A 22,385-nucleotide genomic window follows, 5' to 3' on the forward strand; every position below is an offset into this window, starting at 1 on the left:
AGCCCATCAAGCCTGCTCCGCCATTCAAACAGATCATGGCTGATCATCTACTTCTATGCCATTTTTCCCCATTATCCCCAGATCCCTTGATGTCATTAGTTTCCAGAAAGCTATCAATTTCTGTCTCGAACATGCTCAATGATTGAGCTTCCACAGCCCTCTGGGGTAGAGAATTCCAAAGATTCATGACCCTCTGAGTAAAGAAATTCCTCCTCATCTCAGTCTTAAATGGCCTGCCCCTTATTCTGAGACTTTGTCCCACGGTTTTAGACTCACCAGCCAGAGGAAACATCCTATTCACATCGACCCTGTCACGCCCTGTAAGAATTTTTTAAGTTTCAATGAGATCACCTCTCATTCTTCGAAACTCTAAAGAATACAGGCCCAGTTTCTGCAATCTCTCCTCATAAGACAATCCCACCATCTCAGGGATTAGGCTGGTGAACCTCTGTTGCACTCCCTCTTTGGCAAGTATATCCTTCCTTAGATAAGGAGATCAAAACTGTACACAATACTCCAGCTGCAGTCTCACCAAGGCTCTGTACAATTACAGCAATACATGTATACTCTTGTACTCAAATGAAGGCCAACATACCATTTGCCTTCTTAATTGATTACTGCACCTCCATACTCGCTTTAGTGACTCATGAACATGGACACGCAGGTCACTTTGGACACCAACACATCCCAACCTCACCATTTAAGAAATACTCTTTTTTTCTACCAAAGTGGATCACTTTACACTAATTCTCATTATATTCCATCTACCATGTTCTTGCCCATTCACTTAGCCTGTCCAAATCCCCTTGAAGCCTCCTTGCATCCTCCTCACAACTTACATTCCCATCTAGTTTTGTGTCATCAGCAAATTTGGAAATATTACATTTGGTCTCTACATTCAAATCATTTATGTGGATTGCGAACAGCCAGTGCTTGACCCAAGCACTGATCCTTGCAGTACCCCACTAGTAACAGCCTGCCATTCTGAGGATGGCCCGTTTATTCCTATTCTCTGCTTTCTGTCTGGTAACCAATTCTCAGTCCATAGCAGTATATTACCCCCAATCCCATGTGTTCTAATTTTTTTTTTTACTAACCTCCTGTGTGGGACCTTATCAAAAGCCTTCTGAAAATCCAAATACACCACATTCACTGGTTCTCCTTTATCTATGTTACAAGTAACATTCTCAAACAACTCCCAAAAGGTTTGTCAAACATGATTTCCCTTTCACAAATCCATGTTGACTCTGCCCAATCATATCATTATTTTCCAAGCAACCAATTGTCACATCCTTTATAAGAGATTCTAACATTTTCCCTACTACTGACATCAAACTAACAGGTCTGCAGTTTTCTCACTCACTCCCTTCTTAAATAGTGGGGTTGCATTTGCTACTTTCCAGTCTGCAGGAATCCTTCCAGCATCTGTAGAATTTTGAAAGATAACCACTAATGCATCCACTTTCTCTATATACATTTCCTTCAATACTCTGGGATGTAGCTCCTCCGGTCCAGGGGGTTTATCAACTTTCAATCCAATTAATTTTTCGAGTACTACCTCTTTATTGATACTAATTTCTTTCAGTTCCTCATTTTACCAGTCTCTTGGTTCCCTAGTATTTCTGGGAGATATTCTATGTCTTCCTCCTTGAAGACAGACACAAAGTAATTGTTTAGTCTCTCCGCCACTTTCCCCATTCTCCACCGTAAATTTTCCTGTCTCTGCCTGCAATGGACCCATATTCTCCCTTGCTAATCTTTTCCTTTTCACATACCTAAAGAAGTTCACCTTTATGTTTCTAACTAGCTTACATTCATATTCTCTTTTCCCTTTCTTTATCAGTTTCTTGGTCCTCCTTTGCTGGATTCTGAATTGCTTCCAGTCCTCAGGCTTACCACTTTTTTTGGTGACTTTATAAGCCACTTCCTTTGATCTAATGTGATCTTCTTTTGTTAGCCACAGATAATTCACCTTTCGTGTTGGATGTTTGTGTCTTTGAGGAATGTATATTTCTCGTAGACCGTGTAATATTTATTTAAATACTAGCCATTGCCTGTCTACCATCAAATCTTTTCATGTATTTTCCTAATCCACCGTAGCCAACTTGTCCTCATACCTTCGTAGTTTCCTTTGTTCAGATTTAAGACCCTAGTTGCAGAATGAAATATATCTCTTTCAAACTTATGTAAAATTCTAATCATATTGTGGTTACTATTTCCTAATGGCTCCTTTACAGCAAGGTTATTAATTAGCCCTTTCTTATTACATAATACTAAATCCAAAATAGCCTGATCTTTAGTTGGTTCCTCAACAACCTGCTCCAAAAACCCATCTTGTACACACTCCAGGTATTCATCCTCCACAGCATTAGTGCTAATTAGATTTACCCAGTCTATATGTAAATTAAAGTTTCCCATTATTACTGTATTGCCCATGTTACACGCTGCTCTAATTTCCTGATTTGTACCATGCCCAACATTACCAATACAGTTTGGTGGCCTATAGACAAATCCCATCAACATTTGCTGCTCCTTACTGTTTCTTAGCTCCACCCAAACTGATCCTACATCGTGATCCTTCAATCTAGATCCTCTCTCACTAATGTACTGATCTGGTCACTTGTTAACAGAGCTACCCCACCTCCTTTTCCCCTCCGCCTATCCTTCCTAAATGACAAATATCCCTGAATATTCAGGTCCTAGTCCTGGTCACCCTGTAACCACGCCTCCATAATGGCAATTAAATCATACCCATTTACCTCTATTTGTGCCTTCAAATCATCTACCTTGTTGCTGCATTCAGATTGAGCGCCCTTAAGTTTGTCTTAACATTCATCCTCATTCTGATCCTATTTGATGTTTACCTTCTAATTTCAATTACTTTTCCACTTCCTATTACCAGTTTTGCTTCCCTCCATTCTGAATTTCCTCTCAGGTTCCCAACTCCCAGCCAATCTAGTTTAAACCCTCCCCAACAGCACTAGCAAAACGCTCTGACAGGATGTTAATCCCAGTCCTGCTCAAGTGCAACCCATCCATCTTGTACAGGCGCCACCTGCCCCAGAACAGGTCCCAATGCTTCAGAAATCTGATGCCCTCTCTCCTGCACCAATTCTCCAGCCACATCACTCAATCACTCAATTCTTCTATTCCTATGTTCACTGCCACATGGTACTGAGTTTACTGCGTTTGAAGTTCTGCTTTTTAATTTCTTCTCTAACTCCCTAAACTCTGCTTTCGGGACCTCATTCCTCTTCCTATCTATGTCATTGGTACCAATGTGGACCACAACCACTGGCTGTTCACCGCCCCCCCTCCCCCCGACAAAGAAGAATGTCCTGCAGCCACTTTGTCACATTCTTGATCCTGGCACCAGGAAGGCAATATACCATCCTGGAGTCAAGTTTACTGCCGCAGAAACGCCTGTCTGTTCCCCTAACTAATGAATCCCCTATCATTATTGCCTTTCCACTCTTCTTTCTTCCCTCCTGTGCAGCTGAGCCACCCATGGTGCCACAGACTTACTCTTGCTGCACTCCTCTGAGGAACCATCGCCCTCACCAGTATCCAAAATAGAAAACCAGTTAGAAAGCAAAATCGACTCAGGGAACTCCTGCACTACTTGCCTGGTTTTCTTAGATTGCCTGGCCGTCACACATTCCCTCTCTGCCTGCACACTCTTAACCTATGGTGTGACCACCTCCCTAAATGTGCTATCACGTAGGTCTCTGCCTCGTGGATGCACCACAGTGTCTCCAGCCGCTGCTCAAGTTCTGAAACCTGTAACTTAAGCTTCTGCAGTCGGTGACACTTCCTGCAGATGTGTTTGTCAAGGACACATAGTGTGTCCACGACTTCCCACATACCATTTGGTTAGAGTTGAGAAGCAGAAAGTTCATGATCACACTATTAGGGATATTCTTTAGGCCTCCAAATAGAGAGAGAGAGATGGAGGGACAAATCTGCAGGGAAATCACAGAGATGGCAAGAATTATAGACTGGTGATATTGTGGGCTTTTATTATCAAAATATCGATTGGGATAATTTTAGAGTAAAGGGAAAGGAGAGTGAGGAATTTCTGGATTATGTTCAGGAGAATGTCTTTGATCAGTATGTTCTCGGCCCAACTAGAAAGGAGGCATTGCTAGATCTGGTGCTGGGAAATGAAGTAGGCCAAGTGGACCAAGTGTCTGTGGGGGAGAACTTGGGTAAGAGTGATCATAATGCAGAAAAGCAAAGAACAATATAGGTGGAAGGGCTAGATTGGAAGAGGGCTAATTTCAATGCGATGAGAAGGGATCTAGTCAGGATATAATGGAAGCAAAGAATAACAAGAAAGAGAAAAGAAAGGAAGAGATGCCTCAGGTACAGGCTGCGTACATTCTCACAAGGACAAAAGTTACGGAAACCAAAAACAGAGTTCCTTCGATGATGAGGGAGTTACAGATTATGATGAAACAAACAAAAGAGGGTGCCTGATGCATGTCAGGTGAATTCTTCAAGTGAGAACCAGGCCAAGTTGAGAGGGGAGGTGAAGGGGAAAATAAGACTGGCAAAGAGAGAATACATAGAAACATAGAAAATAGGAGCAGGAGTAGGCCATTCGGCCCTTTGGGCCTGCTCCGCTATTCAAAACGATCACGGCTGATCGTCTAATTCAGTACCCTGTTCCCACTTTCTCCCCATATTCCTTGATCCCTTTGGCATTAAGAAATATATCTATCTCATTCTTGAATACATTTAATGACTTGGCCTCCACTGCCTTCTGTGGTAGAGAATTCCACAGGTTCACCACCCTCTGAGTGAAGAAATTTCTCCTCATCTCAGTTCTAAATGGCATTCCCTGTATCCTGAGACTGTGACCACTGGTTCTGGACTCCCCAGCCATTGGGAATGTCGTCCCTGCATCTAGCCTGTCTAGTCCTGTTAGAATTTTAGAGGTTTCTACGAGATCCCCTCTCATTCTTCTAAACTCTAGTGAATATAAAACTAGTCCATCCAATCTCTCCTCATATGTCAATCCTGCCATCCCAGGAATCAGCCTAGTAAATCCTCTTTGCACTCCCTCCATGGCAAGAACATCCTTCCTCAAATAAGGAGACCAAAACTGCACACTATACTCCAGATGTGGTCTCACCAAGGCCCTGTATAACTGCAGTAAGATATCCTTGCTCCTGTACTTAAATCCTCTTGCAATGAAGGCCAATATACCATTCGCCTTCCTAATTGTTTGCAGCACCTGAATGCTTGCTTTCAGCAACTGGTGTACAAGGACACCCAGGTCTTGTTGCATGTGAGAATAGAAGGGCAGTCAACATAAAATGGAACCCAAAAATCTTCTACCAGCATGTAAATAGTAAGTGGGCAGTAAGAGGTGGAGTGGGGTCTATTAGGGACAAAGAAGGTAATATATGCTTAGAGGCACAGAGCAAGCCTAGAATACTTGAGTACTTTGTATTGGTGTTTACTAAGTAAGAATAATCTGACAAAATATGGTAGAAGCGGAGAGGGTAGAGGCAATGGAAAGGGTCAAAATTGAGAGGGAGGTGGTACTGGAAAGGCTGGCTATGCTTAGGGTAGATGCTACATGGTCCTTTTTCCTCAACCAAGGATTCCCTCCACTGTGGTTGACAGGGCCCTCAACCATATCTGACCTATTTCCCGCACTTCTGTCCTCACCCCTTCCCCTCCCTCCCAGAACCACGACAGGGTTCCCCTTGTCTTCACTGTCCACCCCACCAGCCTTCACATCCAAAGGATCATCCTCCGCCATTTCCCCCACCTCCAGGGTGATGCCACTACCAAACACATCTTCCCTGCCCCCATTCCCTGTCAGCATTCTGAAGGGATCATTCCCCCCGCAATACCTTGGTCCACTCCTCCATCACCCCTGACACCTCATCCCCTTCCCATGCAATCGCAGGAGGTGTAATACCTGCCCTTTTACCTCTTCTCTCCTCACCATCCAAGGCCCCAAACACTCCTTCCAGGTGAAGCAGCGATTTTCTTGGACCTCTTTCAATTTTTTAGTACACTGTATTTGCTGCTTACAATGCAGTCGCTTCTACGTTGGGGACAACAAATGCAGATTGGGTGACCGCTTTGCGGAACACCTCGGCTCAGTCCGAAAGCATGACCCCGAGCTTCCAGTTGCTTGCTATTTCAACACACACACCTGCTTTCATGCCCACATTTCTGTCCTTGGCCTACTGCAGTGTTCCAGTGAACATCATTGCAAGCTTGAGGAATAGCACCTGAGCTTTCGATTAGGCACTCTACAGCTTTGCGGTCTCAACCTTTAGTTCAATAGTTTTCTATTTTTTTGATTATTTTATTTTATTTTTTAACCACGTGCCTGGTTTTCAGGGGAACAGAGTTGCTCATTATTTGGCCATTAACACTCTCTCTGGACTAATGCTTTTTCTTTCACCACAAGCATTAACACGCTCTTTGCCTTTGTCCCATGACAGCTTTGTAATTTAATCTCTCCTGCCCTCTGCCCTATCACACATCTGTTTTGTTCTTGTCCCCACCAACCCACAACCCCCCACCTTCACTTGCTTAAAACCTAATTCCTTTCTAACTTTTGCCAATTACGTCACAGACCTGAAACGTTAACTCTGCTTCTTGCTCCACAAATGCTACCTGACCTGCTGAGTATTTCCAGCACTTTCTGTTTTTATGTCACCTGGTCTCGCTGGATTGCATCCCAAGTTGCTAAAGGAAGTGGAGTGGAGATAGCAGAAAGGCGTTTCATAATCTTCCAATTTTCTCTGGATATGGGGGAGGTGCCAGAGGATTGGAGAGTGACAAATGTGACACTCTCATTCAAGAAATGGTGTAAGGACAGTCCTAGCTACTACAGGCCTAGTGAGTTTAACAACACTGGCGGTTAAGGTTTTAGAAACAATAATCAAGGAAATAAATCAACAGGCACTTGGAGAGGTTTGAGTTAATTAAGGATAGCCAGCATGGATTTGTAATAGGCAGATCATGCTGGACTAATCTAATTGAATTTTTTGATAAAGTAACAGAGAAGGTTGCTGAAGGGAATGCAGTGGATGTTGTGTGTATGGATTTTAAGAAAGCATTTGATAAAGTACCATATAAAAGGCAGGTTAATAAAATTGAGGTTCATGGAATAGAAGGGTCAGTGTCCAATTGGATAAAAAATTGGCTTAAGGACAGTCATGGTAAATGTTTTTTTTTTCAGACTGGGGTATGATAGACAGTGGCATTCCCGATGGGTCAGTGCTGGTACCACTTTTTTTGCCATATATAAATGACTTGGAATAGAGAGCAGAATTTCAAAATTTGCTGATGAGACCAAACTTGGAGGTGTGGCAGACAGTGAGGATGACGCCAATCAATTGCAACAGGACATAGATAGGCTAGCAGAATGAGCATAGAAGTGGCAGATGGAATTTAATACAGACAAGTGTGAGGTAATGCATTTTGGCAGAAGGGACAGGGTGAGGCAATATAGACTGAATGGTGCAGTTCTAAAGAATGTGCAGGAACAAAGGGACCTGGGGATGCATGTGCAAAGATTTTTGACGATGGCAGAACATAATGTGAGAGTGGTTAGCAAAGCATATGGGATTTTGGGCTTCATAAACAGAGGTATAGAGTACAAAAGCAGGAAGGTTATGTTGAACCTTTATAAAGCTCTGGTTAAGCCCCAATTAAAGTATTGCATCCAGCTCCGTTCACCGCACTTTAGGAAGGATCTGAGAGTCCTTGAGAAGGTGGACAGCAGATTTACCAGAGTAATTCCAGGGATGGGGGATTTTAGCTACAAGGTTGGGTTGGAAAAGTAGGGTTGTTCTCCTTGGAGCAAAGGAGATTGAGGGTAGATTTGATAGAGGTGTACAAGATTATGACAGGCTCAGATAAGTTAGACAAGGAAAAACTGTTCCCATTAATTGATGATACAAGAACTAGGGGACACAGATTGAAGGTTTTAGGCAAGAGATGCAAGGGAAATGTGAGGAAGAACTTTTTTATGCAGCAAGTGGTAAAGACCTGGAACCAGCTGTCTATGAGGGTGCTGGAAGCAGAGACAATCAATGATTTCAAAAGGAAATTGGATAGGCACTTGAAGAAAATAAATTTGCAGGGCTACAGGGATCGAGCGCGGGAGTAAGACTGAGTGGATTGCTCCGCGGCGAGCCGGCAAGGATTCGATGGGCTGAATGGCCTCCTTAGAACATAGAACATAGGATAGTACAGGCCCTTCGGCCCACGATGTTGTGCCGACCCTTTAACCTACTCTAAGATCAAACTACCTACATACCCTTCATTCTACTATCATCCATGTACCTATCCAAGAGTCGCTTAAACGTCCCTAATGTATCTGCTTCTACTACCACTGCTGGCAATGCATTCCACACACCCACCACTCTCTGTGTAAAGAACCTACCTCTGACACCTCCCCAAACCTTCCTCCAATCACCTTAAAATTATGCCCCCTGGTGATAGCCCTTTCCGCCCTGGGAAAAAGTCTCTGGCTATCCACTCTATCTATGCCTCTCATCATCTTGTACACCTCTATCAAGTCACCTCTCATCCTTCTTTGCTCCAATGAGAAAAGCCCTAGCTCCCTCAACCTTTCTTCATAAGACATGCCCTCCAGTCCAGGCAGCATTCTGGTAAATCTCCTCTGCACCCTCTCTAAAGCTTCCACATCCTTCCTATAATGAGGCAACCAGAACTGAACACAATATTCCAAGTGTGGTCTAACCAGGGCTTTATAGAGCTGCAGCATAACCTCGCAGCTCTTAAACTCAATCCCCCTGTTAATGAAAGCCAACACCCCATATGCCTTCTTAACAACCCTATCAACTTGGGTGGCAACTTTGAGGGATCTATGGACGTGGACCCCAAGATCCCTCTGTTCCTCCACACTGCCAAGAATCCTGTCTTTAAGCCTGTATTCTGCATTCAAATTCAACTTTCCAAAATGAATCACTTCACACTTTTCCAGGTTGAACTCCATCTGCCACTTCTCAGCCCATCCTGTCAATGTCCCGTTGCAACCTACAACAGCCCCCCACACTATCCACAACTCCAGAAACCTTTGTGTCATCGGCAAACTTACTAACCCAGCCTTCCACTTCCTCATCCAAGTCATTTATAAAAATCACAAAGAGCAGAGGTCCCAGAACGGATCCCTGTGGGGCGGCACAGTGGTGAGCACTGCAGCCTCACAGCTCCAGCGACCCGGGTTCAATTCTGGGTACTGCCTGTGTGGAGTTTGCAAGTTCTCCTGTGTCTGCGTGGGTTTCCTCCGGGTGTTCCGGTTTCCTCCCACATGCCAAAGACTTACAAGTTGATAAGTAAATTGGCCATTAGCAATTGCCCTTAGTATAGGTAGGTGGTAGGGAAATATAGGGACAGGTGGGGATATGGTAGGAATATGGAATTAGTGTAGGATTAGTATAAATGGGTGGTTGATGGTCGGCACAGACTCGGTGGGCCGAAGGGCCTGTTTCAGTGCTGGATCTCTAAACTCTGAACTAAACCACTGATCACCGAGCTCCAGGCTGAATACTTTCCATCTACTACCACCCTCTGTCTTCTATGGGCCAGCCAATTCTGTATCCATACAGCCAAATTTCCCTGTATCCCATGCCTCCTTACTTTCTGAATGAGCCTACCATGGGGAACCTTATCAAACGCCTTGCTAAAATCCATATACACCACATCCACTGCTCTTCCTTCATCAATGTGTTTTGTCACATCTTCAAAGAATTCAATAAGGCTTGTGAGGCATGACCTGCCCCTCACAAAGCCATGCTGACTATCTCTAATCAAACTATGCTTTTCCAAATAATCATAAATCCTGTCTCTCAGAATCCTCTCCAATAATTTGCCCACCACCGACATCAGACTGACTGGTCTGTAATTCCCAGGGTTATCCCTATTCCCTTTCTTGAACAAGAGAATAACATTTGCCACCCTCCAATCATCTGGTACTACTTCAGTGGACAGTGAGGACGCAAAGATCATCGCCAAAGGCGCGGCAATCTCTTCCCTCGCTTCCCGTAATAACCTTGGGTATATCCCGTCTGGCCCCGGGGACTTATCTGTCCTCATGTCTTTCAAAATTTCCTGCACATCCTCCTTCTTAACATCAACCTGTTCAAGCATATCAGCCTGTTTCACGCTGTCCTCACAAATGACCAGGTCCCTCTCACTAGTGAATACTGAAGCAAAGTATTCATTTAGGACCTCCCCTACCTCCTCCGACTCTAGGCACAAGTTCCCTCCACTATCCCTGATCGGCCCTACCCTCACTCTGGCCATCCTCTTGTTCCTCACATAAGTGTAGAACACCTTGGGATTTTCCTTAATCCTACCCGCCAAGACTTTTTCATGTCCCCTTCTAGCTCTCCTAAGTCCATTCTTCAGTTCCTTCCTGGCTACCTTGTAACCCTCTAGAGCCCTGTCTGATCCTTGCTTCCTCAACCTTAAGTAAGCTTCCTTCTTCCTCTTGACTAGCTGTTCCACATCTCTTCTCATCCAAGGTTCCTTCACCCTACCATCCCTTCCTTGCCTCATCGGGACAAACCTATCCAGCAGTCGCAGCAAGTGCTCCCTAAACAACCTCCACATTTCTGTCGTGCATTTCCCTGAGAACATCTGTTCCCAATTTAAGCTCCCCAGTTCCTGCCTAATAGCATTGTAATTCCCCCTCCCCTAATTAAATATTTTCCCATCCTGTCTGCTCCTGTCCCTCTCCATGACTATAGTAAAGGTCAAGGAGTTGTGATCACTATCACCGAAATGCTCTCCCACCGAGAGATCTGCCACCTGGCCTGGTTCGTTGCCAAGCACCAAGTCCAATATAGCCTCCCCTCTAGTCGGCCTATCTACATATTGAGTCAGGAAACCTTCCTGGACACACCTGACAAAATCTGCTCCATCCAAACTATTTGCACTAAGGAGGTTCCAATCAATATTAGGGAAGTTGAAGTCACCCATGACAACAACCCTGTTACTTCTGCACCTTTCCAAAATCTGCCTCCCAATCTGTTCCTCCTTCTATGCCATAAATGACTCTATGACTGGATTACTGGATAATGATGAGGAGCTCTGTCTGATTATTCTTCTTCCCATCCCAGGAAAATAACTGTGGGCAAAACCTTCCATTCACATTAGGCTCTATGTGCAGAACAAACTTAATGTAAAAAACTAGAGTTGATAATGAGGAGTGTGCTGGACGCAACTCAAAAGGTAACTGTCTACAGATGCACTTTTTAAAAAATCCACCAACCAAATTAAAACATTATTACATGTTTCTCGCGTTGTCATTACAGGACCTAAAGTTTTGAAAGAAATGCTAAATCTGAACCTCACCTGAAATTATGCTATTTTTTCTCTTTCAGATGTTGAATTACCTATTTTTAGTATTTTCTGCTTTTGCTTCAGCGTTCCAGCATTCATGGTTTTTAACTGTGTATTTTGTACTTTCCACTGGTGATGCTCATGCTGTAATAACAGGAGTTCTCACCCAGTGTTAGTTAACAAGCTGAAAATTTACTATGCATAGGCTCGGGGGAAACTAATCGGGGCCAACAGACGATTGCTGATCTTCCTCCCTCGCAACTGAACTGCAACTTTCCCCAAGACACACATATACACACACACATTCATACACATAGACTAAACCAATCTGTAGGGAGTATCTGTTGTTACTGTTAGTGCTGTTTGTGCTTCCCCACATACTCACACAGAAGGGATGATTCCATAAGCCCTTACTACCAACAGGGAGCAGTACTCAGAGGGAACAGTGGCCAGAGAACTGGGACCACAGTGTTATAGATCCATCTCTAATCTATGCTGCCTGCTAACCCACCACTTTGCACAAAGTACAGAATCGGCCTTAGGTAAACTATGAAAACTTGAAACCAAAGCGCATTAGTTCTGTTAAGCTATTCTACGACTTTTCAGTCGACTTTTTCTTTGGATATATAGATAGATTAGAACTGTTGACTGTATGTTACAACAGCAACTGTACTACTTATCTGATAAACAGATGGTCCAAATTAATTTAGTCCACTGTAGTAAGACTGTGTTTTATTTAAAGTTAGATTACTGGTAACTGTGTGATGGCACATTATGCACCATTGTACTGTCAGAGTTGCAGGAATGGATTTGCACTCATGAGTTCTCACTCTGAGCCGTCAATCAGGGATGCACAAAGAGCTCAACTGCTTCCTTATAGAGAGGAAAGTAAAATTGTTGTTCTTAGTTCCCTTCTAGAAATCAGTTACAGATTGGCATCAGCTATCTGGGAGCAGATCATCTGCTTGTCCTCTCAGCTAAATAGCACTGAGATGCAGGAAGACCCAATTAAATAAGGCACTAGCAGAAAAAAAACTAGAACACTGGATTTCCACAAAAATGGTTGTTAAAAAAGTGAAAATTACAAATAATTTATATTTTTAAATTTGTTTGGCTTCCCTTTCATTGTTGGGAAGTTAGTTTTTAATTGTACCATTACATTAATCGATTTCATATCTCCAAGAGAATTTAGGAAGTATTCCTGTGCTGATTATGCAGAAACTGTGTGATTTTACCAGTATTGTTAAAGTAACATTGTTGATGTTAATATTCCCTCCCAATTCATAGATGATAAAACCTTGTCCATTGTTTTATTCAAATGTTGTAAATTTTTCAAGCACAATATCATAGCTTGATAACCTTTGTGATAATAATTATAAATTCAGGATATAATAGAAATTTTGGAACATCCAAATGCATTTTCTACACAAAGTGTAGATAAAATCAAAAGTAGTGGATTATTTCATATATAGCACACACAGAATTTTAGATACGGCAAAAGGTTACTTACCAAAAATGGTTTGAAATTGAGTTTGGAAAATTTGAATCAAGTTTTTAAATATATTCTAGGTTGGATTTTGCAGCCCCTTCCCCACCCCCCAGCATCGGAGGTCGTGGCCGAGGGGGGGGGGGGGGGAAGCGGAAAATGCCTCCGGCAGAGGTCCGCCATGGGCCTTGATGCCGGGAAGGCCTGGCCCGATATTGCCACCAGTGGCGATGCCTCGTGGTGACCCCCCGCCGCTCAGTGGCGCGACCAAAATTTAGATATATTAATTTATTAAAATAAATGAATTAATTACTTATCCGCTCCTGCAGTCCATTCTGGGGCAATATTGGTGCCACCTTCGAATACCCTTCTGGGTATACGAGGTGGGATAGTGGTGGTGAGGGGGGAGCAGGTAAGTTTTTCAGTGTGGGGGCGGGCAGGGGGAGCAGACTCAAAGTAATTTCATTGGTCTAGGTGATGGTGGGGAGGGGTAAAGTTTAAAGTTGATGAACTTTGGGGGGGGGGCTGAAGGTCAGGAGCTCAAGGTAAGTGTTTTGAGGGGGGAAGGGCAGGTAGTTACTTCCATGCTTATTGGGTGGGCGGGAGAGGGTCAGGATCACACTATCTCATTTCTCAGGATGATTATTCCTTTAAAAATTTATATTGCAATGTATGGCTTGAAGGCCTTTAAAAATGGTGTCAGCGCCTGAAGCCGTTGCTGGGGATGGACTGCCCTCCATCATTGGGGGTAGGGTTGTGGTCCGCCCAAGCCATTTAAATGAGCCGCCATGTTTTAATATCGCAGCAGCTCCACGACGTGCAGTCCGCACAGACGGACCGCCATTTTTGAAGCTCATCGCCCTTATGAAATCCAGCCCCTTGTATTAAATTGAGCTCTTCATGAGGGCATGGTTACTAATTGTTCTGGGTTGGGGGGAAATAGTTTACATTTGTTTCCTGGGAAATTGAGACTAATTGTTCTGCAAAAGTTGGTCACGAATTGTTCTCGAGGGGATTGGCAGCTAGTTATTCGGGGTGGCGGAGGAGGGGTGGGGGATGGTGTGGAATCATTGCTTGTTCTGGGAGGTGAGAATGGTTGCTAATTCTGAGAGACAAGATTGCTCACTAGTTCTTCTGGGAGTAGGAATGTTCACTTGTTGAGGTGAGCGCAGCCATTAGTTTTTTTTGTTAAATTGTTTATATTGGACGTTATTAACGTGGACACCACCCTTCACACAAAACACCATCTGTGAAACAAAAACTGGTCGACTTAATACCGCAGTTTGATACTAAAAGCTGTATTAAAACCAACTAGCCAAATAAAATCTATCGACTTGACTTTACAAACCATTTTCAGTGCCATAGATGGTTTAGTAGATGCTTTTCTACAAAATCACACAAAACATTTGCTTATACACATTTTCCCTCGCTAATTTATTTTTGCAACTCTTAAAACCAGCTGCAATCTTATAGACTCCTATATTTACAAGGAGACAGGGAAGGATTGGGGAGACATTGAGCAGCTGGGAAATCTGGAAATACAGGGAACACACAAGTCCTGCTGAATTTAATAAATGGAATTCATTTGAATTTTTTCCTCCATTTTTCGCCCAGCAGGTGGGCAGATTGCAAGCTGGCTGGCTGTCAGACAGGTAGGCATGTGGTGCAAGACCATAGTCAAGGACTGGAGAGGAAGGAGAGAGAGATCGCAGGGTTGGGATGGAGGAGATTGTGTGGGAAGGGTCGCCATTGGATCATTGGGAGATTGGCATTGTATCACAGTGGTAGGGCATAGGATCATGGCCGTTTAGCTTTTGGCCTTGACATCAAGGCAGCATTTGACCGAGTATGGCATCATGGAATCCTAGCAAAACTGGAGTCAACGGGATTTAGTGGGAAAACTCTCTGCTGTTTGAAGTCAAACCTAGCACAAAGGAAGATGGTTGTGGTTGTTGGAGGTCATTAATCTCAGTCCCAGGACATCACTGCAGAAGCTCCTCAGGGTAGTGTCCTAGGCCCAACCATCTTCAGCTGCTTCATCAATGAACTTACCTCCATCATAAGGTCAGGAGTTGGGATGTTCACTCATGACTGCACACTGTTCAACACCATTTGTGACTCCTCAGATACTGAAGAAGCCCATGCCCATATGCAGCAAACCTGGACAACATCCAGGCTTGAGCTGATATGTGGCAAGTAACATTCGCACCACAGAAGTGCCAGGCAATGACCATCTCCAACAATACAGAATCTAACCCATCTCCCCTTAACGTTCTATAACATTACCATCGTTGATTCCCCCACTATCAACATCCTGGGGGTTACCATTGACCAGAAACTGAACTGGACCCGCCACATAAAATGCTGCGGCTATAAAAGCAGGTCAGAGGCTGGGAATTCTGTGGCGAGTAACTCACCTCTTGTCTCCCCAATGCCTGTCCACCACAAGTCAGGGGTATGATGGAATACTCTCCACTTGCCTGGATGAGTGCAGCTCCAACAACACTCAAGAAACTTGACACCATCCAGGACAAAGCAACCCGCTTGACTAGCATCCCATTTACCACCTTCAACATTCACTCCCTCCAACACCGACACACAGTGGCAGCACTGTGTACCAAATACAAGATGCACCACAGCAACTCATCAAGGCTCCTTCGACAGCACCTTCCAAACCTGCGACCTCTACCCGAGAAGAACAAGGGCAGCAGATGCATGGGAACATCAACACCTGCAGGTTTCCCTCCAAGCCACACAGCATCCTGACTTGGAACTATATCGGCATTCCTTCACTGTTGCTGGGTCAAAATGCTAACAGCACTCTTGGTGTACCTACACCCCAAGGACTGCAGCAGTTCAAGAATGTAGCTCACCACCACCTTCTCAAGGGCAAGTAGGGATGGGCAATAATTGCTGATCTAGCCAGCGACGCCCATATTCCACAAACAAATATAAAATAAATTAATGATGGGCAACAAATGCTGGCCTTGCCAGCAACGCCCACATCCCATGAAACAAATTTTAAAAAGGCAGCAGTTCTCGGTTCCATTTAGTTTCCGGGTTTCCTGAGCGCTGGGAAACTTGGCACACAGTCTCACTTAAATATTATAATTACTGAGCTGCTTCTCAAGAGCGGGTTAATCACCCGCCCTCAACTCATCTGGTTAAACCTGATATAAGTGTTCGTAGTGGGTTGGGGTCAGATTTCCCCTTTTTGAGAGTTTAACCCGAACCCCTCTCACACACATCCTGGGGTTAAAACTTCCAACCACACCCCCACTCCTATAGCATGACCATGATTACTCAGCACTTCATCTCATCTTGGAAAAAAATAGATGTTGCAGTTGGCACTGTGCAGAAAAGGGAAGAGGGTTTTTTTTGACAACGAAGATATAAAATTATATTTTCTCCTTTTCATCTAATGCGCATACTTTAAAAGCACAATATTCAACTACATTATGCTGTTTGTTCACACCAGGAGAACAATGGTATATAATTATGTTAAACAATTTTTTGAAATGTTCATCAATAGACCAAAATATAATGTCAGATTTTGTAGATAGTTAATTAAAAAATCCTCATTGATAACTAGTGCGTTTTTTAAACAGCTACTTTGGAAAATATCATAACGGAATTATTTATGAGAGCCAACTTTATGTTGGTTCTCAGAACAGCATAAATATGTAGAAAGATCAAGGTAACATTTCTGTGCAAGGGAACTAAATTGCAATCACTTTGCATGCCATTGCTGCATATATTTATCCATATATCAAATTTCTTTAAAAAAAAGTCCGGCCCTTTGTACTTTGTTTAAGGTTGTTAACGTTATATTAAAATATATTAAATTATTGGTTTAAAATTGTAAACAATTTGGAATCTGTTAACTTCCAACTTGTCGTTAAGCTACTTAATCAAAGTTAAAAATCACCTAACTAGAAAGCCAATGGAGTGACCACATGTTGAAACAGACGTGGCCGCATTGTATCAGTGTTCAGATTTGTGAATGATGGATTAAATTAATTTCAAGTCCTTACCAGTGTCTCTTTGATCTCCAATTCTGTCTAAAATGTTGAAGGAAATGTCAAGGTATTCTCTCTGAATAGCACTAACAGCAATCTTCCTTTGTTTCTTCTGCCGTGGAACAATTTGGATTTTGAATTCTGTTTCTTCGCCACTTTCATCTTTTTGGTCAGTATCCTTTTCAATAGACAGCTCTGTGTTTGACTTTTCATTTTCTTCAAATTCCGTAGGGAGTTTGAGAAATACTGTTTTAACCAAGGGACTTGGTAATTGGCTTTCAGATTTAATCTGATCTCTATTCAACTCATCAGTGTCATCCTGGGATATTTCTAGCACAGCAGATGATTTCCTGAGGTTTTCTCGCTTCTGCTTAAGAGTTAGTGGGCTTTCACAACCAGAACACTTAGAATTTTTTTGTTGTGTGAGATCTTCAAAGTTGTTTTCATCTACAAGAGCTATTGACAAAATGTTCTCAGTATCTAGCAAAGATATATTACCAAAATCCAAACATTTTGAGTTTTTTGAGCAATCTTCAACATTGACTTTTACAACTGGTGTAACATTCAAGCTAAGTGATGCAGTATTGTGAGATAATGCATTAGTTTTCCCATTTGGTTTGTTATTAGGTGTATTCTGCATTTCATATTCCTCATCACTCTCTACAATCCTGAGAGGGGGGAGAGGCACGAAAACCAGTGAATCACTATCAGAACTTGATAGAATTGACTGCTTCTCAGGGGCAGATGATGAGTCGGAAGATAAGTCAATCAAATCGCTTTCTTCTTTATGGAAGGAAAGATGTTTCTCAGGAGATTCAAGTTTGACCTCAAATGTTTCTGTGCAACTGAGTCTGACTTCTGGTATTACCGGCCGCTTCCCTTCTTGGGAGTTTTCTGCAGCTGGAGACTTTTCCTGAAGCTCTCCAATTTCTGCACTGACAGACAAATCCTGCTCTGACCTTCCATACATGCTTTCCATCTGAGGATAGCAAGAAGGAAAGCTTGGTTGTCTTTCAGATTCATATCTATCCAGACATGACTTCCTGCGATGTTCATCTAAAGAATATAGGACAGAATCTGCATTTCCTATATCAAGTGACTGCTGCTTAATTGCACGCAATTTCTTCTGTTGAGCAACTGCCTCCTGCAGTTGTGGAGATGTACCACAGCGCATTATACTGTCCGGCAAAAGGCTGGAATCTCTGTACTCTGACAGCTCTATCTCTGAGCCTAAAGGAAAAAGCATTAAGGTCACAAAAGGAAATTATAGGTGCAATTTCAATTAAGTCCAATAAAATTCACAATTACGCACCAGCTAAAATTAAACTTATTCATTAGTTAGAAAATGACAACGTATTCAAATAATACCAACAGTTGCGCCACATTAAATAAGCCTGACAGAGCAGACTGCTGATAAATTAAAACATTATTGTGAGTGCGATCTAGCCACATTTAAAATTGAACTTCATGAATTTGCATACATCCCAAAATTGAGGATACGAACAGATATGTGTGTTCTGATTTATTATTTATCCACCAGTGAGGCAACAATACTAAGAATTTCCATTCCACACTTTCAGGGCCATAAAATCAAACAGGATATACCAGCAAGTAAGAAATATAGAATAAAAACAGAAAATGCTGGAAACACTCAGCAGGTCTGACAGCATCTGTGAAGAGAGAAACAGAACTGTGAATGGTCAGACCTGAAACATTAACCCTGTTTCTCTCCACACAGATGCTGCCTGACCTGCTGAGTCTTACCAGCATTTCTGTTTTTATTTCAGATTTCCAGTATCTGCTGTATTTTGCTTCAATAAGAAATATAAGTTCCTTGAGATGCCAGGATTTGCAGGATGTGGTCCTAGGACCTACAATGTAGGCCATTGTATTGTGAATTACATTAATCCCTCTATGCACTTTTGGAAATCGAGGAGTCTGTTGGAATTGGACAGCCCCATCATCTGGTTAATGCTGTTCAGTACATAAGCAGATAAGAGGTATTGGCCCTGCATATTTTTCAAAAATTTGTTGTAGGGATGTGGACAACACTGGCAAGAGAATATTTCCTGTCCACCCCTAGGTACCTGGAAGGCATTTAAAATCAAAATCATAGAGGTCAATTTTAACCCACCAAGCAGCGACAGGACGGGAAGACTTTTAAAATCAAGCAATTCGACATAGCGCCCCATTCCAGCTGTAACTGCACTGGCCATTATTTTAACTACTTATGGTACTTACCTGGCTGAGCAGCACGAGAAATAGCAGCACTCCAAGGTCAAAGATGCTACAGCAATTTCCTGACAGATGTGCACAGGCTGGAAAGTGCACAAAATAACTGGCTTCCCTCATTGTTGACACGCAATGCTAAATTACCTCGTACAGCATTGTGTTTCTCCCGCAAAGGAATATAAAAACTTACTTTTCTGCGCATTCATCTCGACTGGTTGATATTTTACTGATTTACTCCCGCCTATCCTCTTCAGTCTTGCAAAGAAGGTTTGTGGTTCCTTGTTGCAAGCTCCAGTTGGGGTATCATGTACATCTGATTCATCGAACACACTATCTTCTTCTGGCCAAGGGAAAAGGAAATGAAACATCAAAATACTCTGCAGACAGATATAAATATTAAAGACACTTCAATAACTGTTTACAATTGTTGAAACTGCTTATTTAGATATCAAAGTGTCAAAGAAACCTAATCAAAAGTCATTTGGTAGTACAGAACTTGAGTATTGCTGAAAAGAGAGACATTTTGTCGAAGCTTTTTGTCTTGCACTCATCAGGACAACTCGAAAGAATACCAATGTAAGGGAAGCAACAAATTTATACTATATGAGAAGAGAATGCTGATTAGTTGGCAAGTGGACTCTGATTGGTCAAGGCATTTCTCTGAGGACTGAACCAGCGAATGGCTGTCATTTATTTTGTTTAGCTGAAACAGGGGCAATGTGTGTACATGTTCTTTCTGTCTGCAAAGAACAGGGCCCTGTGTATTAAAATATGTCTAGCTTCCAGCACGTGCAAATGCGCCACACTGTGAGCCTGACAATCTTAAATTGGTTGTCAGTGTAACTCTTAGCATACTGAGGATTATTTAGCCAATGTTGTCCAAACGTGGAATTGCATTTAATGTTGGACACTACGTTTTGAGTTTTGCAAGCACAGGCTGGTTGTGTACAGCCTGTACCTTGCCTGTTGCAAACAGTATACATATAGTATAAATTTGTTGCTTCCCTTACATTGGTATCCTTGCAGATTGTTCTGATGAGTGCAAGATGAAAAGTTTTGACAAAATGTCTCTGTTTTCAGCAATACTAACCCGAAGTGTTCTCTTGTTTAAAATGAAGCTTGGTACTACACAAGCAGGCTCCACATGTGCATCAATATATTGTATCATGGAGTGGTAAAATTTGGAACAGTGCCCAGAATTTTCCAAATGGTAACTTCCCAATCATTATCCATTGTGTGGCTATTCTTCCCAAAGGGGAAAAAAAGTCAAATTAGATAGATTTATTTAAGAAAATAACATTTTGGGATACTGCAGACGAGTAATTTGCTACATGACCTGTGGTAAGTTTAGCATGCTTGGGAGGAAAAAGTTGACTTTGGACCTATGGCTCCCAAAACGCTCCACCTTCGTGACATTTTTAGGTCAGTCGTAGATTAATTGAGAGAGATTAATTTCTGTGATTAGCTAACAATTCCATTATCATTGTATCATGTGACTACCAGATTGGAAGCAGGAACACCGGCATTGGTAGAAATCTTCAAACAGGTCACCAGCCTGTGATCTCAAGCTGAGAAGGATAAATGAGCAGGAAGACATGAAGTAAATAAGAAAACAATTCGGCAGGAAGAAAACAATCAAAACTATATATTGGAAGCTGTAGCGTTCCATAGTGTTGACAATCACAGTTTTATTATACAAACTGTAATATATTCAGGCTTTAAACTCCAAAGTCTATCAACATTATTACATCTCCTACTTCGACACAAATCAAGGAATGTGAGTTCATATTTGCTTTGTAAAAGTTGCCAAAGATAAAAAAAAGTTTTACTTTATTGTTTTATATCTTACCTTTTTCTTTCTCACTGTATTTGCTAATGTTACTATTATCACTGTAAAGAGGTCCAGCAGTGGGATGGGGTTTACAGCTGTGATACTGTGCATTAAGAGTATTAATCGTGATATAGATCAGATGAAGTACAATCTTGCTGATATCAGAATCTCTGTAGGGATACTAGAAAGGAAATAAAGAATGTTAGTGCAATATATCTATAAGTAATAAAATAGCTAAATTTTAAAATAAATGTATCAAATTTCTCCCTTTCCTTTCTTCATTGCAGAAGTTCCCACTGTAAACTTGAAAGAGGAGTATAGGATGGTGTAAGCTGCTTCCTTTGCATATCATTTATGCTGGGTGAACAACAGCAATTAGAGCAAATGTTTGAGAAACTCGACTATTGCCTCTTGCCACAGAAAGTTAAGCATTTATAAATTCCCAATTTTCTTTGTTGTCAAACCAATTTTTTATCAAGATGATCAGTTGTTTAACAAGTCCATGTAACATTATACAATTTTGAAGCATGATCAGCTTGCCAGATGCTTTCTGACAATCCAGGTGTATTAGAGGTTAGTGGATGTCCTTTGATTTTGTTATTTCTTCAAAGAATTGCAGTAGATTTGTGAGGCAAAATCTACTTCTAAAACCACTTATAGCCAGTGTGTTTTTCACAGGTTGACATTGCATAAAGTGCTCTTGGCCTTCTCCCTCATTATGGACATTAATCTACAAGTTTCTACCTAATGTCTGCTCATTATTTATAGATACTGTACTGAGATTAAGCAAAATGCTAACAAGTCCATAGATGCAATCTCTTAATTTGTGGAGTTCCTGAAATTACTGACATCTTATTTCCTCAATTATTTCTTTAAAAATTTCAGAGTGTATTTAAACTTGACTGATGCCTTATTGATGAGTGTTTTTCTCCAATTAAGAAACTTAGGAGCAGGATCAACCCCCTATAATGTAGGACACATGAAGGCTGAAAAATGAGAGTCATAGACTCAGATTTTGTGTTTGTAATGATGGCGGAACTGTTAGTGTTCACCATCATTACTCTGTGAAACTGACAGCAATTTCTGGTGTCTGCACATGCGCAGTTAAACGTGGAAATCCAGATGTCGCTGCCAGTGATTCCCCACTCCTCCACAGGGTACTCTGTTGAAGTCCTCCAAATGGAAATTATCCAGAAATCACTGAATTGATATGAACTTCCACTTTTTATGCTATTATTCTCGCAATAAAACCCCTTGAAAAAGTTACATCTCCTTGAATGAAGAGTGACTAGGTTCTAAAGGGTGTACTAAGTCATAATTACTGCTGAACGACCAATCTAGCCCTGAAAAACCATCTTTACAGTTGTGGAATGTTAAATTCTCCATTCCATGATAAAAACGTCATAGCTTTTTTAAAAAAAATTAATTTGTAGAAGCTAAAATATCAAGAACCTTAATCCCCTTTGTA

General features: G+C 42.0%; 1 protein-coding gene across 1 annotated transcript in view; it reads right to left on the minus strand.

Moving 5' to 3' along the window:
* LOC137373447 (protein unc-79 homolog) overlaps positions 1-22,385 on the minus strand; it is a 197,256-nt gene that overhangs the window by 63,635 nt on the left and 111,236 nt on the right. Inside the window, 3 exon segments of the mRNA XM_068038269.1 lie at positions 16,870-18,084; positions 19,277-19,426; positions 20,936-21,098. Coding sequence (XP_067894370.1) covers positions 16,870-18,084; positions 19,277-19,426; positions 20,936-21,098 — 1,528 coding nt within the window.

This window comes from Heterodontus francisci, chromosome 9, assembly GCF_036365525.1.
Source record: "Heterodontus francisci isolate sHetFra1 chromosome 9, sHetFra1.hap1, whole genome shotgun sequence".
Lineage (NCBI taxonomy): Eukaryota > Metazoa > Chordata > Chondrichthyes > Heterodontiformes > Heterodontidae > Heterodontus > Heterodontus francisci.